The 24,812-nt window shown below is 42.5% G+C and overlaps 1 protein-coding gene across 1 annotated transcript in view; it reads right to left on the bottom strand.

Moving 5' to 3' along the window:
- The window catches only part of RPS6KA6 (ribosomal protein S6 kinase A6), a 75,729-nt gene extending 58,161 nt beyond the window's left edge, over nt 1-17,568 (bottom strand). Inside the window, exons 1-4 of the mRNA XM_019536487.1 lie at nt 17,498-17,568; nt 10,887-11,003; nt 919-1,000; nt 213-293 (exon numbers count right to left, since the gene is read on the bottom strand). Of these exons, the coding sequence (XP_019392032.1) occupies nt 213-293; nt 919-1,000; nt 10,887-11,003; nt 17,498-17,542 (325 nt within the window). The 5' untranslated portion in view covers nt 17,543-17,568. The remainder of the gene's footprint in view (nt 1-212; nt 294-918; nt 1,001-10,886; nt 11,004-17,497) is intronic.
- Between the last annotated feature and the right edge of the window lie 7,244 nt (nt 17,569-24,812).

The raw sequence follows: 24,812 nt of genomic DNA, 5'->3' as shown, positions 1-24,812 counted from the left end.
GCAATAAAACAAGATATGCCTGTATCTGTTTAGCCATGCTTTCCAGGCATCTGTACCTTCTTTACAAATGCAATGCCATTTTATTTAGACATACTCATGTTAACATGCTTAATGAAAGCTAGGTTTGAGAAAACTGCACACTGAGTATTAAGAAACATAACCAATGCCTTTAACTAGTCAAACATTTAGGCAGCAAAATAAAAAATACCAACCATAGTGCAGTTTGACGATAAATGGATGATTTACTTCTACTAATATATCTCTCTCCATTTTTGTGCGAACTCTATCTCGTACTGGAAAAAATGAGAATAGTGTTAAATAAGTCTTTACTTGATAAAAAAATTCTGAATGAGACCTTAGCCAACTTGAATTTCTGTATTCTGTCTCATTTGAATGTGTATTGTGTTTTATAACCATACATTTTTTTCCAACTAGTAATACACTATGTCCACACATAATTGACAATGGAGTAACATCCTCTCAAGTGTCTTAAAAGACAAATAGCTTAGTTTGGCTTAAATTTGTTCAGAAATTTGCTCAAATTCTAAATCACTTAGGTTTTAATTATGGGAGACAGCTTCCTTATATTTTTCACAATTTTCTTTTAAGAAATTCATTTGTTCTGATAAAATAAAAGTTAAATAGACTTCCAAAAGACTAATGTGTACAAAAAAATCCAAGGTTACAGTGAATTAATCTGGTAAGACTTAAAATAATACCTATTAAGGCAAGAGCTCAAAATACTTTTTCATGGAAAAAAACAAACTTATGTTAAAGAAAGGATTATGACTTCACTGAAAGAATAACTGCTTTTTAGAAATAAATTTTCAGAATAGAAATAGTTCTAGTATTGGCTAAAGAAATATAAAAAGATCCTAAAAACAAGTTTCAAGTTTCTTATAAAAAAAGTACATGTACCTTTTAAAGAAGCTTTCTTCAATACTTTCATTGCATAAAGCTGTCCAGCATCAGGGCCCATTATTTTCCTCACAAGAAAAACCTGATTAAAAAAAAATCCATATTTCAAGTTATTTCTAAAACTGGTAGACGCAAATACTGATTAGGTTTGACCAGTTTATAAGGACATCTATTTTAACATGACAAAACCATAACCTCCAAAAGAAGAGAAATGATAGGATGACAGAAGAGTCAATAAACTTCCACAATACAGTATCCTGTGGAAAAACCAAAGTCAAAAATTCACTACAGAGAAGCACTGAAAACAGGACTCTTGTTGGTTTGATACAGGAAGAAACGGTGCCTAGACAGATAGAGCAATACAAACAACTGCATGCCTTCATTCACAGGTAACCACATTACAGGTACGAGGAACCTCTACGCAAAGGTTCCTGAAATAGGCAGACCTGCTAAGTGATCTAGAGCGAGCAGCTCTGCAGCCAAACTATGCAAGGGAGCAGTACACCTCCTTGGCAACTGACATCAGCTTCAAAGAAGAGTGGTTTGAAACCCTCTGGGTCAAACTGGGGGGCGGGGAAAGAGGGCATAGTGAGAGAGACCTAAATTGTAGGTGTATACTACAGACCACCAAATCAGGGGGAGGAGCTGGAGTTCTCACAAGAACTGGCAAAGGCCACGCATACATGGGACACTGTCATCATGGGCGACTTCAATTACCCAGACATCTCTTGAGAAGAACCCTTGGCTAACTCAGATTGGTTATGTTCCTTCCTGACCTGTATCGAAGAGCTGTACCTAACTCAGGAGGTGCATGGGCCAACCAGAGGTAACGCTCTCCTAGACTTGGTCTTGGCCGAAGGACACAATCTGGTGAGCAACTTGAATCTACAGGGTAGCCTGGGCAACAGCAACCACAAAACCATCATGTTAACTATCCATTGCAAGGCAGGCAAATCAGCTAGCAAGGCTGAAGTTTTGAACTTCAAAAAAGCAAAATTTCAATAGGCTCAGGGCAAAAGTAGGGGAATCACTGTGGGACCCTGGACTGAAGTTGAAAGGAGTGCATGAAGCATGTTTGCTTCTCAAGGACACAATCCTCGAAGCCCAAAAGAAGTCTATTCCCATGCAGAGGAAAGGTAGCATAAGGGCTGTTATGGTCCTCTTGGAAAATAAGAAAGAGGCATACAAACTGACTCCAGTTGTCTTTCCTGCCTAGTGCAGGGGGGCTGGACCCAATGATTTTGCGAGGTCCTTTCCAGGCTCTCACCATCTATGAAACATCTCCATATGTTTCTGAATATGGAGTCAACTCTTCACCAGAGGTTTTCTTGTCTAATTAAATTGCAATATGCCATCACCAGCTTCCTAACAGTGAAGGTCTTCAGACTATTTCTGGTTTCCCCAAGCTAACCAGTGTTGTTCCACACATATAGTAGTAGTACATGGAACAATATTACAATAATTTATTGCTGTAGATAGAGTGCAGAAAAGACACAACCCCTTCCACCAAAATGAAGGAATAAGCTCTTTTAATTCAACTGCTAGTATTAAATTTCACATTATTTTATGAGTGAACTGGCTGCTTCTTGCTTTAAGTTTGCTAACAATGGCAAAAACCTTTGGTTCCAAATCTTTTAAATTTGCAACAAGCTAAGTTGTCATCATCTGGAGGCCAAGCACACAGGAGTGTGTTTATAGATTCACAGATGCTAGGGTCAGAAGGGACCTCAAAAGATCATTGAGTCAGACTTCCTGCCAGTGGCAGGAAAAAGTGCTGGGGTCATGTGACCCCCAGCTGGGTGCTTGTCCAGTCTCCTCCTGAAGACCCCCCAAGGTAGGGGAGAGCACCACTTCCCTTGGAAACCCATTCGAGATTCTGGCAACCCTAACCATGAAGAAGTTCTTTCTGATGTCCAACCTAAATCTACTCTCCATCAACTTGCGGCCATTGTTTCTGGTTATTCCAGTGAGTGCTCTAATAAACAGAGCATCTCCTATTCCCTGCTGCCCCACCCCCCGGGTGAATTTGTATAGTGCCACAAGATCCGCCCCCTTAGCCTTCTCTTGCAGAGGTAGAAAAGATCCAGGTCCTCATAAGGCCTTCCCCACAGGCCTCTAACCATACAAGTGGCCCTCCTCTGGACCCTCTGAAGGTTGTCCATATCTTCTTTGAATTGCGGTGCCTAGAATTGGACGCAGTACTCTAGCTACAGCATGGCCAGTGCCACATAAAGGGAGAGTATCACCTCCCTGGACCTGTTTGTGATGCACCTACTAATGCATGACAAACTGAGATCAGCTTTGCTTAACTGCTTCGTCATGCTGATATTCATCTTGAAGTCTATGATGACTCTGAGATCTCTTTCTGCCACTGTGCTGCTGAGAAGGTCACCACCCAGGCTACAGGTGTGCTGGTGAGTCCCTCTCCCTAGGTCCAGCACCTTGTACTTGTCCTTGTTGAACTGCATCCTATTGTTCTCCGCCCACTTTTCTAACCTGTCCAGGTCTGCCTGACTTCGGTTTCTTCCCATCAGTGTGTTTTCTTCACCCCATAGTTTGGTGTCATCTGTGAATTTGAACACAGTGTTTTCCACGTCCTCACCCAGGTAGCTGATGATGATATTGAACAAAATATTGGACAGTTTATTGACTGTCCATCCCACTTCCTGCACCTAAAACCAATGGGAAGTGGGGAACAGAGCCAGAGGACTGAGCAACTCCTTTGTTACCCTCTAGGAGAAGAGCACACCTGCAGTGATCTTGATGCACCCTTTCAAGAGTGCATGGCAAGGGACTGCACATGTCCACAGCTGGAGTCTAAATTCGTTCTTTTTTTTTTTTTTTTTTTTGCATGGCATAGCTTGGCCAAAAGAACTTAAGTTCTGTCAGCAAAACTGTAAATGGATCCCCACGCTCTTAGGGCAACAGAAGTCTCTATATCAGCAGTCTCCAACCTTAAGTAGGAGATCACTTTTTTAACTGAAAAGAAACCCAAGATCTATCGTGCGCCACCCTCCCCCCCGCCACAGGCCAGTCTGTGGAGAGGTATGGAGGGAGGGGCAGATCAAGGCAGAGGGAGAAAAAATTATTGGGGGACACCCCCCCTCCCCCCATCAGAGAAGTCTGTGGGGGAAGGGGTAGGAAAAGGGCCATGAGAGGAGGTGGGGCAGATCGAGGCCCTAGCCATGAGGGAGGGAGTGGGGCACAAGCAGGAGCAGCAGCTGCAGTGAGTAGGGCCCTGGCCAGGCCGGGTAGTGGATTAAGCAGGTGCCCCCCAGGCCTCCACTTGTCCCTCACTCCCCCCAGCCCCTGCTCCTACCAGTGACCCACTCCCTCCCTCACCACTGGGGCCTCGATCTGTTCTTACCCCACAGCGGTGAGGAAGGGAGTGGGGCTGGGGCAGGCCTTGCACAGGTGGGGCATGGGACAGAGCTGCAAACAACTCATTTGACTGGAGGGGGCACACGGCCTGGGAGGTCATGGGGGCATGTGACCCTAGATCTGCATGCTGGCTGCCGCTGTGGACTGAGGCCAGGGCAGCGCCAGGCTCTTCCTGGGAGGGGGCTCAGCCAAGCTGTGCTGCAAACTGGGGCCTGTTTACGCTGCAGGCCCCAGCTGTGCTGTGCACCAGACAAAAGACACCACTGCCGAGCAATGTCACTGTCCCACTGTTGTTTTATTGCTCTGAGCTGCTAGTCCTGACCTGTGGGCAGCTTGTGTCAGCCGCACGGTTCTAGGGACAGAGGTCAGACTGAAATGGGGCAACTGTCTGGGAGCAGCAGCTCAGGCCAGGCAGCAGCAGTTTTGGTAACAGGACTATGGGGGTGCTGCAGGCACCCAAAAATTTGCTGTAGCCCTCCCAATCCCCCTCCTAGCACCGCCATCCCTGGATAGCTGCCCTGCTCCTGTCCCGCCTCCATCCCCAGGCACCACACAGATGACAGAGGCCATCCCCAGCTCTGACCCTGAACCAGCTGCCTGGGCTTCAACCCTTGCCCAGCTTGGGTCCCACTCACCTGGCCCAGCCCTGAGGGCAGGGGGCACAGCTCAGCCCACCCATGTGCATCCCGCTGCTCCTGATCACAGAGCCTTTGACAGTAGATCTCAGTTGGGGGTGGGGACTAGCCAGACTAAGATAGACTGTTAGGGGCTCCCTCATCGACCGGTTGATCTCAACTGACTGATTTGTGACCACTGCTCTATATGTTGGCAGAGTAACACAGTTCCAAAAGCAACAAATGTTTTGGCACCACCTGGCACCTAGGAGAAGGTATATATGGAATCACCATCTGTCAGCTGTGTTTTCCAGGGTGTACTGTGCACTCTGCTAAAACAGCTGCTGAAACTAAGCTGTACAGCTCCAGCAGGAGCCACACTGGTGTGCAAGCGTCTTCTGATGGCTACTTTCTGTCAACAGAAAGCTTGTATGTAATCCAGATATGCCCTTGTGGGATATAGAAGAAAAAAGAAAGAAAAAAGCTGAAGTGGCTACTATATGGATTCTCAAGAAGCTAAAACAGTACAGAGAAGCCCTCTGAGTATTTCAGAGATTGGTATAACTGAGACTTTGAGACCAGCTCATGAATATCCAAGTAAGGACCTGCTGACTTTGCAATTTTCACGGAAACCACGAAAAGACCCAGGCCCCACAAAAAACCCAAAAAATAACCAGCAGGCAGGGGGACAAGGGGGAAGGGACTTGAAAACAGAGGCAGGAAGCCCTGGTGTCCTGAAACACAGGCAGGGGGAGGGGTTTGCAGAGGATGGCAAGTCTCCCCACGTCTCTGAATGGTCCCTCAGCCATCTGTCAATCTCTAGGGAGGGGCAGGACTGACAGGGTCCCTTGGCCAGTCAGAGGTATGTGTGTCGGGGGAGTGGGGGGGGGAGAGAACGGGACACGGAACCTGTGTTCCACCATGAAAATGGCAATCTGTGCCACACTTGGGCTACAAAATAAGGGGACAGCCCACATGAATTAGGTAGGTCCCCATCTATAAGGCTTGCTTAAGACTGTCAAGTGAGAGTTTTACTACAGATAAAATATCCTGTATTTCAGGCAAGAAGCTTCCTTTCATCCATTAGCTGGCAAGCATTCATGCTGTAAAGTATAAGAAAGGTGAATCCAAATGGAAGATCCTTCCCTTAGAAAAATCATATCCGGCTGAATCCATAAATGACTGGAGGTTAAAAACGGACAGCTCTCTCTCACAGGAGCCATGGCCAGGCTGGTACTAAATCACAAAGATCCTGATTCAGTGCCAACTGACTATAAACCAAGCTATTAGCAGAAACGCATTTCCTGAGGTAAATTGTTCAGGATTTTCAGCTTCAAATATTCCAGGTTTTAAGAGAAGTAACCTGATTTATAGAGAAAAAAATTGACACTCACCTTTTAAGCTATTCTCTGAGAATGATTAACAAAATAGTACATCTGTCAGGCATGTGCCCTTAGTATTTCATATGCCTATTTTTCCAAAACCTCAGAATATACATTTTCTACTCAGTGAAAAAAATTCAAAATTTTTTTCCATTCCAGAATTGGGATTAAAGCCACACACACACACACACACACACACACACACACACACACACACACACACACACACACACACACACACACACAAAAACACAAGGAAGAGAGGGTAGACAGTGCTACTTTTCCAAGGGACTTTTTAACCTTTACTATTGAGATTTACAGATATTATAATAATCATAGCAAATCAAAACTCTGCCTAGCAAACTATTTTATGGCAGGGGTCGGCAGCCTAGGGCCCCTTAGCCAAATTTATCTCGTGAGCCACTGGATCTAGCCCACAAGCGTGGGACTTTGACAGGAGCTTCTCCCATGCTGTGGCAGGGAGAAACAGCAGTGGCAGGCACTTCCCCTATGTAATGGCAGGGAACTGTGGCACCCTCAGTTCGTTCCAGGTGCTCACTCAGTTGCCTCCCTGATTCAAGCTGGGTCATCCCAAGCCCCCGAAAAGGTTGTCAACTGTTGTTTTAAGGTGTTAACACAAGTTTAGTTTGGTCTTCTAACACACTCCTGGTTATACCTGCATAAGCACCAGTCCTTGAGGCCCTGGTAAAGGGTCTGTAGATTGCACTGGACTGTATAGGCATTCAAACCGTTTTCAATTAAACATGAGAAATTTTGACAACAATCTGTTATCCCAAAAAAGTTTGGGAAACTATTAACATACAGGAAGTCCGCAACTTACAACTGAGTTATGACAAATGGCACTTAGGATGTTTATAAATTTATACCCTGTTTAAAAGTTCCAACACGGGTTTTGACTTTACAATGCTCAATACAGCTGTGTCCAGCTGGTAAGCCTATTCTGAGGGGGGGTGGAGAAAAGGACATGGTGTGGGGCGATCAATGCCCCCACAGTGAAGGAGGAGTGAAGCCGGGGCTGGGGCAAGTACTGCCCAGCCACAGCGGGTGCAAGGCAGAGCTGTGGCTGGTCTAGGAGACATAGTGGGGAGGGTGAGGCAGCTCCTGCCGCTGCTCTCACCGCTTGTCTGGGAGGGCATGGGGGGGCATGTGCCCCCAGAGATGCATGGGGTGGGTGGAGCCAGGGCCACACTGGGGTGCATTCCAGGTGGGCAGCAGCAATGCTGGGAGCAGGGGCATTTCTATCACTTGCCCATGGCTCCCACACGGTGCTCTGTGGGTGAGGGATGGAACTGCTGCACCACCTCTGGATGAGCAGCGCGCAGCAGCAGGAGCCGCCCCTCCTCTGTGCCCCCCTAAATGAGCCGCGGCTCCATCCCATGCCCACCCCGCCCAAGCAAGCAGCAGGAAGGCATGGGGGGGGCGTATGCCCCCAGATTGGGACAGACTGTGCTCAGGGCAGACAGCAGAGCTGCAGCCACCCAAAAATTTGCCGTAGCCTGCCCCATAGTCCCCGGAGCACAGTCTGGTGCAGCCCCAGCCCCACCCCCTGCAGATCTGGGGGTATATGCCCCCTGTGCCCTTCTGGACAAGTGGTGAGAGCTACTGGACGAGCAGCTCCTGGACCAGCGGCACGCAGCAGTGGGAGCAGGCCCCCTTCTCCCCGCACCCCCTGGACGAGCTGCGGCTCTGTCACATGCCTGCCCCAACCTAACTGGGAAGCACTTGCCCCTGCCCCTGTTCCAGCCCCAGCCTCACTCCTCCCTCACCATGGAGGCACTGATCTGCCCCCTCCACACCCTTTCCCTCCCCCCTTCCCTTCCACCACAACAGACTTAAAAGCTGGACGCAGCTGTACTGAGCATCGGAAAGGATCCAATCCCCCATTTATAACATTACTCCTATGGGAAAACTGGTTCTGAATTATGTTTCGACTTATAACACGGTTTTCAGGAACCAACTGTGTTGCAAGTCTGAGGACTGCCTGAGAGTTTCAATCACAAAGCATTTCAATTATACAACAGACATATTCACATGACAGCTACTTACGTAGGTTTAATGCCCGGCAAGACAGAAAGAGATATGAAGATGACCCAGGAAAAAGAATTACTGCACCTAATGTATGCCAAAGTTGTAATGATTTTGTTGCAGAGCTCAAGATTTACATGAGAAAGATATCTGTAGTTTTAGATTCTCTAAAAATAAGGGGAGGAAATAAAAAATTTGACTTTAGATAATATAAATTAATGAGGAGAGAGGAAAGAAACTTATAACCTTTATTTCATGGGGAGAGAGAAACCTGGAATCAGTGGTGATCAGCAAAAAAGAATACTGGGAAAATTGCACAGAAATCTGCAAAAATATAGGACAATATAGGACAGATTAAACAAATTAGGCCCCAGGCAGATGTTACACTTAAGACATGATTAAACAGTTAATCGTATCTTAAATAGTAAGATATTAATAGTAAAATAGTATGCATTAATGTGTAGAACATTAATGCACATAATAATGAAATAAAACAAGGAACAAAGTTACTACACAAAGCACATCTAACAACTTTGTGGCTGGTTTCCATCCTGCCTTAAATTACATGTGTGGCCAAGCATCACCATCAGGGCTTCCAGGCTTGCGAGTGCATGGGAGCCCATGACTGATGCATGCCTTCAGCTGGGAACACCAAGGTCTGTCCCAAGGTGAGTGGAAACTAAGCAAAGGTAGTTAACCCCTGGATGAAACAACTACTATCTATACCACAAGTGTTCAGAGGAGACGAACAAAACTATTATAGCAGGTTACCTTGACCCAGTGAATGCTACAGCAAGTACCTTCCTTCATTCACTCTCACCAGACTGCAGATGGAAGCCTCTATCATCAAGATTAAGCCCACTGTGTACAGCCTACAGCCAAAGTCAGTTTAGAGTGGATATCAGGAAAAACTTCTTCACTGTTAGAAAACTGAGGCAGTGGAATAGAGATTCAAGAAGAGATTGGACACACTGTTCAGGGATGATCCAAGCATACCTATGCCTACGTTTCACTATGTGCATTTCCCATGATTCTGGGCTTTACTGGGTGCCTCATGGGGCCAAGAGGGAATTTTTATCCCTCCTGCTGCTATAGGCATGAGGTTTTGTTTTTTTAAGCCTTCCATCGGGGTACAGGGTCTTGGCAGCACCCAAGGTTGGGGATTTTGAGTGGGCTGTGCCACAGCTTCAGCTGGGACTGAAACCTGGCTAGAGGGTATTGTCCCTCTGCTCAGGGTCAGACTGGTCACCATATTTGGGATCAGCAAGGAATTTTACCCCATGGTCAGATGAGTATGGTCTGTAAGGGGGTGTGGCCCTCTTTCTCATCTCTCTCAAGCAATAAGCTTTGCAGCAACAGGACATTAACTGCTGTGGTCCCCCTGCTTGGTCTGTGACATGTTAGGGTGTTATGTCCCGTTTTGTTTCAGGGTTAACCGTATTGTTTTACTAAGAGGTTAGACAATAGATCTGTATACACTAGTTTGGATAGGGATGGTCCTGCCTCAGGCAGGGGGTTGGGCTAGATGACCAATGGAGGTCCCTTCAGGTCTTACTTATTAGGGGTACACTGATGGAGATTTTGGGGCCAATATGGATAGCCAATTTTTATGGAGGCATATCAGCTGATACTGATCCGCTTTCCGATATGCAGCCAGCAGCCTGAAGAACAGTGCCCAGCTGGTAAATCTGTTGTGGTAGAAGGGGTGGGGGAAGGGAAGGGGCTTGGGAGGGCAGGTCAAGGCCTCTGCAGTGACGGAGGGAGTGGGGCTGGGGCAGGCACTGCCCAGACAGGGCAAGGGACGGAGATGCAGCTCATTTGGGGGGTGTGGGGAAGGGGGTAGCTCCTGCCACTGTGCGCACCCTGGATCTGTGTAGGGCAGGGCGGGCTACCACTGTGGGCTGGGGCCAGGGTTAGGCCAGGCTCTTCCCAGCAGGGGCTGGGCCAGGCTGCACTCAGCGTGGGCAGTGACAACGCTGGAAGGAGGGCTATGGGGGGGGGAACTACAGACACCCCAAAATTTGCTGTAGCCCCCAACCCCCCCTCCCAGCACCACTGCTGCCCACCCCAAGCGCAGCCTAGCCCAGCCCCCACCAGGAAGAGCCAGCATGGTCCCTGGCCTCAGCCCACAGTAGCAGCCCACCCCACCCAGTTCTGGTGGCACACACCCCCTCCATGCCCTCCCAGGGTATTTACTGGCCACACCGGGGGGAGAAAAAAAAAAAGCCAATTTCCGATAGTCAATTTTCTTTTCATCAGTGCTGCTCCAATATAAAACCGATGCAACTGTGCATCTCTACTACTCACCTATAATTCTATGAAAAGGAAACATCTTTATTCAAAAGGAGAAATCTGTGCTTTGTACATAAAGTGGTAAAGCAGGAAGGTCCTAAAAATCTGTACGCATCTTCAGAGACAGTAGCACAAAACAAAGAGGTACTTTTTGGGGGAAATAGAGAATTATAGCTTCTTAATTCCTCTTATCTGAATAAATTTTATTTATCAGACATGAGACTGGGTAAAATGGGAGGTGTTTTTATCTTACCTTTCCAAATGATCCTTGACCAAGAACCTTAAGTAATTCAAATTGTGCAGGATCTGCTTTCTCACATCCTTCTTTCACGTGATGGGTAATAGGAATTTCTTTCACACTTCCTTCATCCTATTAAGGTTAATACAAGGAAAAAAGCAATACAACAAATACACATTACTGAACTGGGTCTTACAAAATGTGTACACAAACATCTACTGCATTATTACATCAGTACTTGAAACGGCACTAATGTTTTTGAAAATCTTAGATATATCCATTCAGGAATCTTAAGCCTGAAATTGTTTCCTCGCCAAATTCCTTTCCACTAAAATAGGGCACATTTCCTGTACGGTTATACACATAATGGATTGCAATCATTATGAGTTTTCAATGTGAGGAATATGTTATGACAATAGAGATAATCTAAGATAAGACTGAGATGACACTACCAAACCTATGTGTCAGTTGCTTTTAGGTTTCTCAAAATTTCTCACTGAAATTTCTCACACTTGGTTCTTGCCTGAAATACTGCTAATGAAAACTGACTAATGAAAACTAACAGCTCATTCATCCTTTGAGAAAAGCAATAGTTGGAAAGAAATCATCAATGAGGTCATCAGCTTCAATAACTGAAAGATATGCATCATTTAAAACCAGTCAACAGGATGTGAATCACTTAATTAACACTGAGGATTCCTTCTTTTGAAAGAAAAACCATCACTGGAATGTGTTAAATATAGTCAACATAAGGATTCACTTTGCAAAAGAGTACAATCCTGAGCTAAGGCAGGAGATTCACAAGGTATACATATTACTACTACCCTGGTTGCTGCCTGCTTTTCAAATCAGTCACATAGGGCCACATGTTCTTAGCACAAAGCTAAATAAGTGAAACTTCTAGTTAGTCGAAACAAGACAGACATCAAAATAAGCATCTTTCAAACTGAAATAGGCACTATGGTTTACAACAAAAATAAAAAGGGTTTTCCAAGCTGGGGGAGGAGAGACAGGATGTAGGGGAAGAAGGGCTCTACTAAAATAATGATAACCCATTTCTTCGACACTGCAAGTAGCAGCAAATGGGCTTCAAGAGACTGTTGCCTGAAATGGAAAACAACAAACCCACTGCACGTCCTTACAATGCCAAATAGCCACTCACTGACTCCAAATTAAGTTCTTCCCATCAAAAGCTACCCCTTGAGAGAAGATACCTAGGATATGATTAAAAAAAAAAATAAAAAGCAAGCCAGACAGAGCCAGCAAGCCAGAGAGAACCTACTACATAATGGTACCTTCCAATGGGAGAAAAATATCTAAACTTGGCTTCTTTGTAAGAGGGATGACCATCAGGCCTTTTTTTTTTTTTTTTCCTAGTTCTGATATTCCTCTGTTTCGGCATCAGTTTCCAACTATCTCTGGATGAAGAGGAAGGAGCAGATATCAAGGGAACTATAAAAACTCTGAAGATCCTGACTGCAAACAGGAAAGGTGACATTTTCTGTAAATAATCTTTTCATCCTTGAGGCTTTGCATAATGGAATTCCCTCATCTTGCTAGAAGTGGCTGGAAGATATTGCGTGGTTTTTGAATGCGACAGATATACTTTAATCTAGTAAGGAACTTCTTCCATTCAGAAAGTCAGGCGAGAAGAAAATAAGCCACACGCTTCTGGGGAAGCATCAAAAGTTAAAACTCAAGTTTAGGTGTCAAAGCCTTAAGCTTTGTGTCCCTTGCAAAAAACAGAAAACAAAAAAACCAACACGAGTTAGTTTGCTCCTTGGGTGCAAAATATACATCAGGTACCCCCTTCCAAAACAAGAGCATTTTTTTCCCTTTGCCTGGATTAGAAACCACAAAATTTCACTCAAGAGTTAACACTGTCTGATCATGCTCATGTCCCAGTGTGAGGACTGACTGAAAACACCACACTGAAAACTGGGTAATCCAAAGAGTTAAGTACACACCATTCCTGCAGAGTCCCTGCCTCTTCTACAGAGTTATCCACAACTTTGGGGAAAGACGTGTTAAATTTGGTGCCAAGGGAAGGTGTTCCTCCATTCTTTGTCCTCAAAATAACACTGAATTCCTTACTAGAGGAGGATTAGTTCATGAAGAAGTTATTAAGCACAAAAAATATATCAGAAATCTATCAACTACTGCAGGCTGGATCCGACCCACAGCACTATGTTTTCTCTAATTTTCAAGGTTTAAATTTATCCATTCTTCATTCTCAAAGAACAGGAGGCCACCAGGCAACAATAGCTCTAAAATAATGACATTTTTGGCATTTACCTTCCTTTATTTTTCCCCCCAAAATAATTTCTTAGCACTTTCTTGTACCATAGCCTCTTCCTCCATGGACTCTATTCTTTGGCAATGCCAACTCCACAGAATGTGCTGGCTCCCTTGCCTTCCCTGTATCAACCATCTCTTTTGCCCATGCATCTCTGTTCCATGAAGAGGCAAGTAATGGCACAAAGTAGCTACCAAATATTTAACAGAAACACCTGGCTCTTCCTTACAATTTGCCTGATCCACTACACCCATTTCCTCCCTAGAAGTCATTAACAGCCCATGCATCACAATAATTTGAGGATATATTATTTTTAATCAAGAGCTTCATAACTAAAATTGAAAAAGAACTCTTCCCCAGTACATTGCAATTCTCTGGGTAGAAGTCTCACCCCATTACAGAGAGTTTATGGAAGAAAAATGAAAAGTAAACAGAAAAGTCAGAAGACACTATCCTTATTTTTTTTTAAATGACAATACAATTTTTCCTTTTACAGAAGTGCATTTTGGTCACATCACTCGAAGCTTGAAAACAGGAGAAATAATACCTCTGCTACTGGCAAATATATAGAAAATTCAGAACAAAGGAACCAATCAAGGTCAGAAGACTTATAGCAGTAAACAGAGAGATCTGTACACTTTCAATGTAAGCAGTACAAAGTAACTGTATAATATAAAACCTTCTTTTATCCATCAGTGTATAAGAAAACATTAGGCAACTGAAAATGTGACAAGAGTGCCATAAATCCCACTCCTCCCAGGGGCAGGCAAAATACAGCCCCACCGGCCAGATCCAGCCGGCCAACTGGCTGGAACCGGCCTGCAGCTGGCCTTGCTGTGCTCCACGTGGGGCTGAGCCTCACCCACTCCCACCAGGACAGCCTGTGCCACACTCCTGCCAGCTGCAACCAGCACTAAGCCTTTGGCAGGGCTGTTCCCAGTGCGGCTGCAGCTGGCCAGATCTTCCTCTGCTCCTCCAACCTCCAGCAGGAGCAGTCAGGCTGAATCCTCCTCCTGCCCATCTAGCACAGCACAGTAGGGGCAAGTGGGAGGAAGAGTGACCACCTGAGGCAAGGGGAGCAAGCAGTCCTCAGCCAGCTGCAGCCGCACCAGGACCAGCCCCACCAGAGGCTGGCTGGGGCAGGAGGGGCTGTTCTGTTCCCCTTGCCTCCAGCTGCGGCTTCTGCCAGGCTGCGCTGCTTCGTACCACTCTGGGCTGGTGGGGTGGGGAGGCCTTCAGCTGGACGGCAGCTGCACAGCAGGTGGAGATCCAGCTCCAGCTGCTGGCCACCTTTCACTTGCTCTGTCCACCCGCAGGGGCTGTTCACTGCACCAGGCAGGTGGAGCTGGTGGAAGATGGCTGGGAGCTAGAGCCAGAGCTCAATGCGCTGGGCAGGAGCCTCCCAGCTGAAGCTTCCCACCAACCCACCCAGCCAGAGTGGTGCGGCAGGAGCAGCAGCAGCCATAGCAGGGGGCATGGGGAGCAGAACAGCCCCACTACCCCTGGCCAGTGCACAACTTCTGGTGTGCTTGCAACCAGTTGGGTGCTGCTCTGCTCCCCTCACCTCCTGGTGAGAGTGTGAAGCTGGCTGGCTACAGCTACACTGGGAACAATCCCTCCAGAAGCTGCACACTGGCTGGGGCCCAGGCCAGGGCTGGTGTGTGTGAAATGATTCCAGTTTCTTCATCAGTCTTAAATGTCTGAAAAATACCCCCAAATACAGGCAGTTCTCGACTTATGACGAACAGCATTTACAGCCCTTATAAATTTGCACCCCGTTTCAAAGTTTCGACGTGGGTTTCAACTTTATGGCAAGAAGCTAACTATGAGACTCTCGTACAGAGTCCTGTCCGCAAGCAGACAAGGGTCCACCGTCCACTACACAGTGCCCTTTTAATTGCATTATCTTAGTCATAGTATTTCCCCTGCCACTTAAGTATGCATGATATTAGACCAAAGCCAAAAGGCTCTTTTACCATATAGTTCATTGAGCTGGGCCCCACCAGAGACAACAACATTTCAAGCCACGGTGATCCCACAGCTGAGCACTGCTCAGTATGTGTGCGTACTCCAGACTGTGCCCCCACTCATGCCTGGAACGAGGCGTTTGAATCCTTGAAAAAGGTGAAATGTATTAATTTTAGATTTAATACATCTATGGGTACTATACGTAAATTACTACAGATATCTTTATTTCAATATCAGTGTTTTCAAGTTTGCTTCTCACTTCATGTGCTCAGGGAGAGCAGAGTCTGACAGAAAGGAGAGGGGACAGGGGCTGCAGGGGAAAATGTTGGGGCAGAGGGCAAAGGGTCTACCTAACCCCTCAGATTTACTTTCCTTGCTGTAGTAGTGGGTGGGGGACAAATCCAAAGCAAATCTCCAATAAATAGATTCTATACTTGGAAAATGATAACGAATTTTTACATTGCCTATACACCAAATCTAATTATGTGGGGGGTATCCCTGGTCATCCTATATTCAAGTAAAGATGGTATTTCAGATGGAGTAGCCAGTAGTGAATTGCTTTTCCCCCCATTTCTCTCACTGTGCCTGAGCTAAGAAAGCACAGTACAATTACGGCATTTTTCCAGGCTCAGTCTCCAATATACTGTAATGTAGGCAGTGACAGAGCTGTTTCATTTTCATATACTCTGGTTCTTTCTATTAGCATAAGCAAACTGCAGCTGAATCACACCACTACAACAAGACTTTTACGTAGGGAAGACTTGCAACTAGTCTCATTCCATCCATCTGATAAAATAATTTAATCCTTTTTCCTTTTATACAACTAAGGAGTTTAATTTTGCTTTAAAGATAGGTGAAAGAGGTATTAGCACTGAAGTTGCCTGGTGACAGTTAGAACTTCCCCTGTTCTATATGAAGCTGAAGAATGAAGTTTAAAATAACTCCTTCGTGAAAAACAGGGAAGCAGCAAAGCAGCAGCAGAAGCAGAAGCAGAAGAAAAACACTTATATATTTAAACATCACTACTTTAATTTTCGTTCATTAATATTTTGAACACTTGTATGGAATAAGTTCTTTAGCGTTTATCTACTCTTATATGCATCATTCACCTTGACTCATTATCCTTTGACATCACAAATGGTTACTGTGGAAACCGACGCAGAGTATTAAATAGAAACTCGGGAGAAAAATCTGTTTTTTATGGAAATAAAGAGTAAACTAAGACTTACAGCCACCCTTCACATAGGTGATTTTTTTAATAACTACTTTATACTCCCTTATTTCAATTATTTAATGACCTTTCAGAATGCTGTAAGATTAAGGAACCTCAGAATCACCAAAATCAATGAATGACTAAAGAAATAATGCTAAATTTTACCTACCGATGCATTAAATTTTACTATACTGATGTATGTATTCCAATAAGAATACATTTTATAAATGTCAAGAAGTAAAGCACCATCTTTGCATTGTAACTTAGTAAACACTCTTCCCCACAAGTACTCAATTCCACGTGGAATGCAACCATGTTCACAAAACAAAAGAACTTCCACATGCTCAGCTTTAAGATCTTCCCCCATAAACAGTCTCTGTCAGGTTACAATTAATTTCCAAAACCTGTTACACTTACATCCTTAGAACAGCACTGAAAGTTTTAAGTGCGATTTTATTTCTCACTACTGCCTTTTCTATTTTCGCTACTAAAAGTGTACATATATATATATAAAATCAGTTCCCTTTTTATTTCTAAACTTCTCCTTGGATTACAAGGGTGGTTAAATGCTTTTTCAGCTGATAGAATTGGAGGCAATCCAGCACCAACAGCAGTGCCACAATTGGTATGGCTTGCTGACATAAAGTTTATTTATAGGTTTTACTGATCTATGACTCCAAGAGCCCTGAAATCAGATGAAACAAACTGTGCAACATCTACTCAGTTCAGGTAACATGAAAGATTGATTCGACCCTTCCTTTACCAGGTGGAAGAGATTACCACCCTACTGAAGGTTTTTTTGTTTACTCTCTCGGTATTGGAGACGTACAAACATGAAGTGAAAATGTCTGCCCCAAAGTCTCCAAGAAAAATCAAAGAGAATTAATTTTCCTCTGCTGTGTCACCACTCAGTTAAAATCAACCTCACAGAAGTGAAGAAATGGGACTAGGCTTTAATGCAGCCTTCAATCAAAAGGAACAGTCCCATTCAGTTCGCCCCCAAACATTTCTAGCATGTGCTTTGCAGCTAACAAAGCAAGACACAACTCAAAGTGGATAATCTTTATGAATAATATCATGAACACTTATTCCCTTCCTGCATTTTTTGTTAAACAAGTATTGATTTGAATACTGATCAAGTATACTTACATGGTAGGAATATGGTTCACCTTCTTCCATGGGCTCATCCACCATTTTAAGACCATTCAACTAGGGGAAGAAAAAAAAAGATTTAATGTAAACATTAGAAAGAGAACAGCAGCTATTTAGAATTGTAAAATGATGCTGTTCTAACAAGAACTTTCATTGTTTGGCCAATCAATATTAGAAAACAAGCAAGTAAAAGTTAGATTTCCTATTAAATTTGCAAATGTAATATCAAACAAAGGGCTACAAAACCTACGTTGTTTAGTGCACTGCCTTCTAAATTCTGGTGCACTGTATTGACCGACTAGTTAATAATTTAAATAATCGTCTAGAAGCCATAACCATCACTTATACACAAGTCATGGCCTATCATATACCTTTACCTACTCCTACTGAGAAATGTCTGCCATGAAGATTTTAAGAATCTTTAATCTTTCAATGAGAACCAATTTGCAGTTTAGGAAAAAAAGATTATTAACAGACACTTGATTTATTAAAGAAAACCAGGAAATATTTAGCAACAGTTACAGTAAGCTGTACGTTCTCTGCATACTATAAAAAACTAACTTTAGATAACTACTTCCTTAACACACCTTTCAAAAAAATCTACTAACCCTGTTAGTAACAGAAGTATCTAGATAAAACAAGCTTAGCAAACAGAATGCTGAAACTGTGAGAAATGGTCCATGAACAAATAATTTTTCAGAGACGATACACAGAAAATAGAAGTAGTCATGTATATGTTTAACAGAGGTACACAAAACATACATTAGCTTAATTTAAATGACTACAAACACCTGCAAGCAATTTTCTTGTTTCCCCCCCCTCAGCCAACTAAGTTGCCATAAAAATACTTATTTTACCAACTTTAATAAAATCTTGAAGATGGACATTTTTCCTTATCAACAAATAACTATATTTGACTTAACAGCTGAAACTTCAAAAACATAAAATGAAAAGGATTTGTCCTGCTTCAACATGTAATGTATTAAACTAGAAAAACCTGTTAAAGGAGGTAAGGCCAATTATTCACTTTGCAACAGTAGTCACCACACAATTCAAAACCTAATAATTATCACATCTCCACCCTCATACGGCACACATCCCACTCAAGAAAATGCTAAATAATGTAAATATTGAGAAACTAAGCTAATATTTTTTTGTTTCCAGAAATGAAGTTTTAGGCAATAAATTAAATTATATAATGATATGCAGGCAAGGTTTTTAATTCTACACAATGGTTGGCCCATCTAAGTTACTGAAAACTTACTCAGTTTACTAGTACATCTAATCCTCCAACTCTGCATATGTATAAGTTGTAGAAGGAAACTGACTTTTGAAACAGTGACATTTCATTAGACTAAGTCTAAAACTTGACTGGTAATAGGCAACCTAGAAAAAGATAGTATTTTAAATGGATTTTTTTAATAACATTTCAGAAAAATACAAGAGCTTTTAATTTTAAAAATTAGCTAGAATGACACAAAGTATTTTTTAAAAAATTATTTGAAGAAAGAAGATGTTTTCAAGTTAAGCAATGCCTCGAAATCTGACCTTTGATTAACTAAACCTTTGCCACATTCTACACCCTCTCAAACAATATGAACCAGGCATAGTTACTCCCATTTCTTTAAAACTGCACTACTACCTCAAGCTTCTGGGTACCTTCCACATTACATAAGAAAGAACCTATAACTATACCATATAAAGAATTTACTGCAGTGACAACAGATCTTCCAAGCAAAAAAACCACAAATGGAAAATGAACATTATCCAAAGCCGAGCGTGCAGGTGTATATACAGAATGCACAATTCCTCCCTCATGCATTCTACCACTCCAGATTTACCACTTTTTTAGTGCTTAATTACATTATTTTACTTTTACACGAACATAGTTTCCATGAAGATCCCCAGAATGAAAACAGGGCCTGTTTATCAGTACCATAAGTGGTAGGAAAAGCAAAAGCTTCCACATGAGATGCCACTTCCACATGAGGCATCACAATACTGATCTGGAGGCCCAGCTGAAAACATCAGATGTTGTCAGTACTAACCTCTATTGAAGTAAAACAGGTAAACCAGGAGTACGAGGTGTTGTATTCCATAGCTAGCACCCTTAATCAAATGAAGACTATTTTTAGGCGTTTTAAGAGATGCAATTGTACACATCACTTCTTACATAAAAAAATTATTTTCTTTATTTTCTGGTATGTGAACTACCACTTCAGTTAATCAAAGGATCAGCAATTGTTAAGCCTTTGAAAGTTCTGAAAGGCCCTTTAAGACCGATGGTAAGGTGTGAATTACACAACCAACATTTTAAAGTCCAGTTACCTACAATTAAGCCCTTTAATCCATATTAAGGCATTTAAATATTAGTAGCCAGAACTGCAGCTTAACTTTAGGTAATCAGGTATGAACTTGGTCATATGCCTTAGGATTTTTCCTTCAAAATTTACCATGCAGTCTGAACCCTGTGTATTTTCCAGATATACTGCATAAATATGTTTTATCTTCCTGTCAAATCACGTATAACAAGTTATTAGATTTTACGGCAAAATAATCAAGTTATTTCAATAAGCAATTTCCTATAATATACTTCCTTCACTGTTACTTGTGCGGGGAAACTGGGGGAGGGGGGAGGGGTTGTTCATTTGTGTTTTTGCTCAGTCTATGTAATTCCAAAAAAACAGTCTGTATGCTAACTTTTTAATCCAAAAATTCTTATAATCAAGTTTGTGAATCTGGTTGTATAATGATGCATGAAGTACAGCTACCAAATCTCGGATGAAAAACTACCAGACAGTAGTTTTAAACAAGATGCTAATTTTTTTTTTTTTAAGATGAAAAACAAAATCAAAATCATGAAAAATGAAGCATGTTTTAATTTCTGCATTACTTGCAATAATTTTTATAAAACTACCTATATTCAGCAACATATTCTACATCATACATTAAATTACCCTTCTTCAAAAACCAAAATATTAAAAAAAAAAGTTTTCCTTGCAAAAAATGCCCAAAGGACCCTGACAAGTAGCTTATCCTCTGATATATTTTGATAAAATTTATTTGTAGAGAGAATTATCCAAATCAGCTAAACAAATATTTTTAATTTATAGGACCACAAAATTAACTTTTGGAGAACAAGATCCTTTGGTGTATTTATTTTCAGAAAATAAAATTATTGTTCTAAGCTAAAAAACACTTAATTTTTTCTTCACAGAAAGCTTTTGAAAGGAAACCAATGTAGATACTGAACACCAAAAATGCCATCAGGGTGAAGCAGACTGGAATCAATCAGTGCTATTGAGTGCCTGAAAGTGTTCAGCCATCATTTAAAAAATTAATCACTGAAGCATTTAAGCAAGTAACATAAAATATTTCACAAACAGAAGCTGTATACATTTTTAAAAGGTGCTTAAAAAATTGCTGGCCAGTACAGATTAACAAAAACTTCTACAAGTCACTACAGAAGCCAAGACATCTTTGATCAGTAATAACTTACTTTTACCGAAGTAAAGCCTTGCAGATTCGGCCTTTTAATTCCAGAGCCGATCTCGGGTTATAGAGGGAGTGTAATTTATGTTCTAATTTAAATATACTCCTACAACTGCAATGAATCCCATGACTGGATGGGTGTGCACCACATTAACTTGGGAGAAGAAATACCTCAAGAGCTTTCTGTTCCATCTTAGTTTGTTTTTTTTAGCAGACTATTTTAGAAGTCAAGCCTTTTTTGTTAAGTGGGATTTAGTCAATAGGCAAAAAATCATTTTACTGGAGAATAATATAACTATGACAGACCACAGGAAATTCTCAATGGTGTCTCAAGTTCCTTAGAACTAGCATGGTTAGTTTTAACTACTGGAGTTGCCTCAGATTATTTAGGTAGTAAGTTTGCTTTGGTGTGGTGTGGTGTGCTTACAGGTTTTAACTAGAAACAAAAGTTTAGCAGAAGTGTAAAAAATTAACTGGATTCCAAACCACAAGGGAAACCAACCTTCAAGGATCTGAAAACTGATCACCTTCTATTTATTATTCTTTGAATCTTTAATCTTACTTGAAAGACTAAAGGAAGGAAAAGCGAAACAGAACTGGGCATTTCATAAATTCTGTCATTTAAAGGTATGAACTAAAATTTACAGACAGGTAAAGCCTACACACAAAACTAAGCCCATAAAAACCTTAAACCAGCAGCACAAATACAATGCATCAATAGCCCCTGCCACACATTACCCTTAAGACGTGATTAGGTAGTTAATTGCATGTAACCTGTGATCTGGCCATACATTTAATCAATTAATGGTGTTATAAAAGGAGGAATAAGCCACAAACTTATTCCACAAGAAATGTGTCATAACTTTGTGGCTGGTTCCTATCATGCCATTAATTAAACATGTGGCCAGAGCGCACCTGTGGCCGTGAGCCCCATCAGCCAATTGGAGCTCTCAGCCAGAAGAGTACACCATGCACCTCCAAGCCTAGAAGCCCACAGCTGATGAGGATACCAGCCACAGGAGCATGTGCCCACCAGTTATAGGATGCATGGTGTACCTCCATGGCTGGAAACCGAGGTTATCTGCGGAGAATCATGATTCCAGGCTTCACCTACACCAGCAATAAGGTGTGATGGGATCTGACGCACTCAAGGTGGATAAAAATCATAATTTTTTTTAATTAAAAAAATGGATTTGTTTTAGTTTAATCATATTTTGGGGGAGGGGGCTGTTAGCATGCTTTTTAAAAAAGAAATAAACCTATATAAAGATAATTTTAATTTAAGATATGTTGGAGCTCCAAAGATCATCGTGGAATAGGGATTATGTCTAATTACATACTATTTGAGAGCATATATTTGTGTAACCTTTTTAGATAAAAGTCTTATAAATAGGTCACACTAGGCCATGAACTATATTAGGGGCCTAACCTTATGGGGTTCCCAGAGGCTCCCCTATATATTAGTAAAGATTAAAGAAAACCACTCTACCCAATGGGACTCAGTGCTCAGTCTAGAAGATCCCATTAAGCATTTCTGTGATGCTTAGTTTCAGTTCTCAAACTGTGGATTTGTGTCTCCAGAGATAACATCCCTGCTAACAACAGCCTACACCGAGGAGAGATAACAGACCTGACTACCTACCCAGCAGCCCTATGGTCTCTCTGCAAGTTTGTGTACACAAAGTCAAGCCCTTACTGCTCTCTAAAAGTGCAAAATTCCATGAAGTTAAATGAATAAAGGATTACTGGGAGTGGGGTACATCTGGGCAAGGAAGAGAAAACTGGAGATAAATGCAAGGAGGGAGGGACAGTAGAAACAAAAGAGAAACATTTTGAGCAGAATATTCCAGAAGTCTTGAGGGATACATTTCTGAGTACAGCCTCTCCATTGATTTGAGATCTAGTGAGGGAATGGTACAGTAGAAGGGAAAACCTATCATGGCAGCAGGCTTGCCAGGCCATAAAAGAGACTGTTTGTACGAAAGTTGTATCAAACAACAAGAATGCACTTTCTGTAGAAAATGATGATTAAATTGAGGTTTCCTGATCAGTGATTTGAATTATTTGAATCTTGATTTAAATCAATTTGAGTTAAATAAATAAATCTATCCTGGATGCATGATCCCACATTCATGCCTCTGACATGCATGTGTGCCATGGCAGGACATGCGATTGTGCGGTTCATGTATCAGGTCCCACATCATGCCTTTACTTGCACCTCTCGAGGGCCCTATATCAAAATAAAAAGTCTCTACTTAGTCCTATAGGGTTCCACCAAGGTGGTCAGAGAGTAGACTATCTTTTTCAATACAAGGGATAATATTTTTACAAATCCCATTTTATAGCAGAGGTATCATACATACAGCCCACAAAGATGCTGTAACCAATGGCCACTGGATGTTGGGAGCATGACCAGGGAAAACAGCCTGCTGCAGAATCCCAAGGGCCCCCAGTGAACATGGGGATCAGTGGTAGGAGGACAAGCAAAGGCTAATAAAACCCCAGTTGACCTCCAGACATTTTGCCCATCACCACCAAAATGTCCCCATCTCCCTGGCCAAGAGCCCTACTGCTGGTGTGCTGCATGTCCCATACTGGAGGCAGAGCCAAAACTGGCACTGCTATGTACCCCTGGCACTGCTGCCATAGGACAAGGCATGTGGCAGTGGCAGCAGCAGCTCCAGCCGGGAGCACGCAGCAGGTTCTGAAGCTGCTGCTGCCACTGCATGCATCAGGTGGGAGCCAGAGCTGCTACCAGTGGAGCCACCCCATGCTCTTGGCTGGATCTGGCCCTCAAGGAGCACCATAGTCTGAATCCAGCCAAAGACAGACAGTGAGTTTGACACTTCTGTTTTATAGTTACTGTGGCTATGCTAAATATCCAGTTACTCTGAAAAAGTTTCTCTAAAGAAAGTTTTGTGTTTTTTTTAAAATCAGAGAACCATGTTTGATCCTCATTTCTTTTAAGGTACTTCTGTATAAAGTTTGTGATGCTAAGCTAATTCCCAAGATAACTACACTTCAGATTTTACCAGTTCCTGAAACTGCTTTGGAATTCAGTATTTCTGAACATAAGAACACTTCTTCCTCCCCCCACCTTTTTTTTTTTTAAACAGCCTGGAAGTTTCTTTAAGCTGCAACTGTTTTTCAGTTTGATTATAGCACTAGTGCTGCTCCAACTGGCTCAGGAGCTACAGAATAACATACAGACCAATAGGTGAAGGGCAAAAAACATTCTCAGTTTAAAGAGATTGAGTCATTGTACTTGTACCATGACTGAGAAAGAGAACACATGTTGCACTATTTGTGATTTCAAGACAAACAAATGCCAGTAGTTAAAAAACAAAAAAAAACAAACAACAAGCAAAACCCCATACACCCCCAACGCCTCCGATAACATTTTGCACAAACAGCCATACGTGTTCAATTTAAAAACCTCTTGGGGCTCAGGAACCACATTCCATGCATCACTGGATTATAGTGACCTGATCTTGCCTTAAAATATCCCCAAACAGTCCCTCTATTCCTGCCTAACTTGTTTCTTTTTCTGTGCCCATTATTGTGGTATTTAAGTACCCAGGGTACATGCGAGAGCTCTCTCATCGTATGGACCTTGCATGCTGTCAAGAGAAGGTCAAAAGTCTGAAGTACAACTCACATGAACTAATAAAGTAACTATGATGAGATGAAAAGGGGAGGTTATTACACACATGTGTACTGCAACTTGTATATGAAGATAATCTCAACTACGGACTCACAAAAATAGCTGCCTTAATATCATGAGGATACTGTATCTTGATGAAATAAAACGATGATTCAG

This window comes from Crocodylus porosus, unplaced genomic scaffold, assembly GCF_001723895.1.
Source record: "Crocodylus porosus isolate Cpor-Errol unplaced genomic scaffold, CroPor_comp1, whole genome shotgun sequence".
Lineage (NCBI taxonomy): Eukaryota > Metazoa > Chordata > Crocodylia > Crocodylidae > Crocodylus > Crocodylus porosus.
This window is presented reverse-complemented; position numbering and strand designations above follow the sequence as displayed.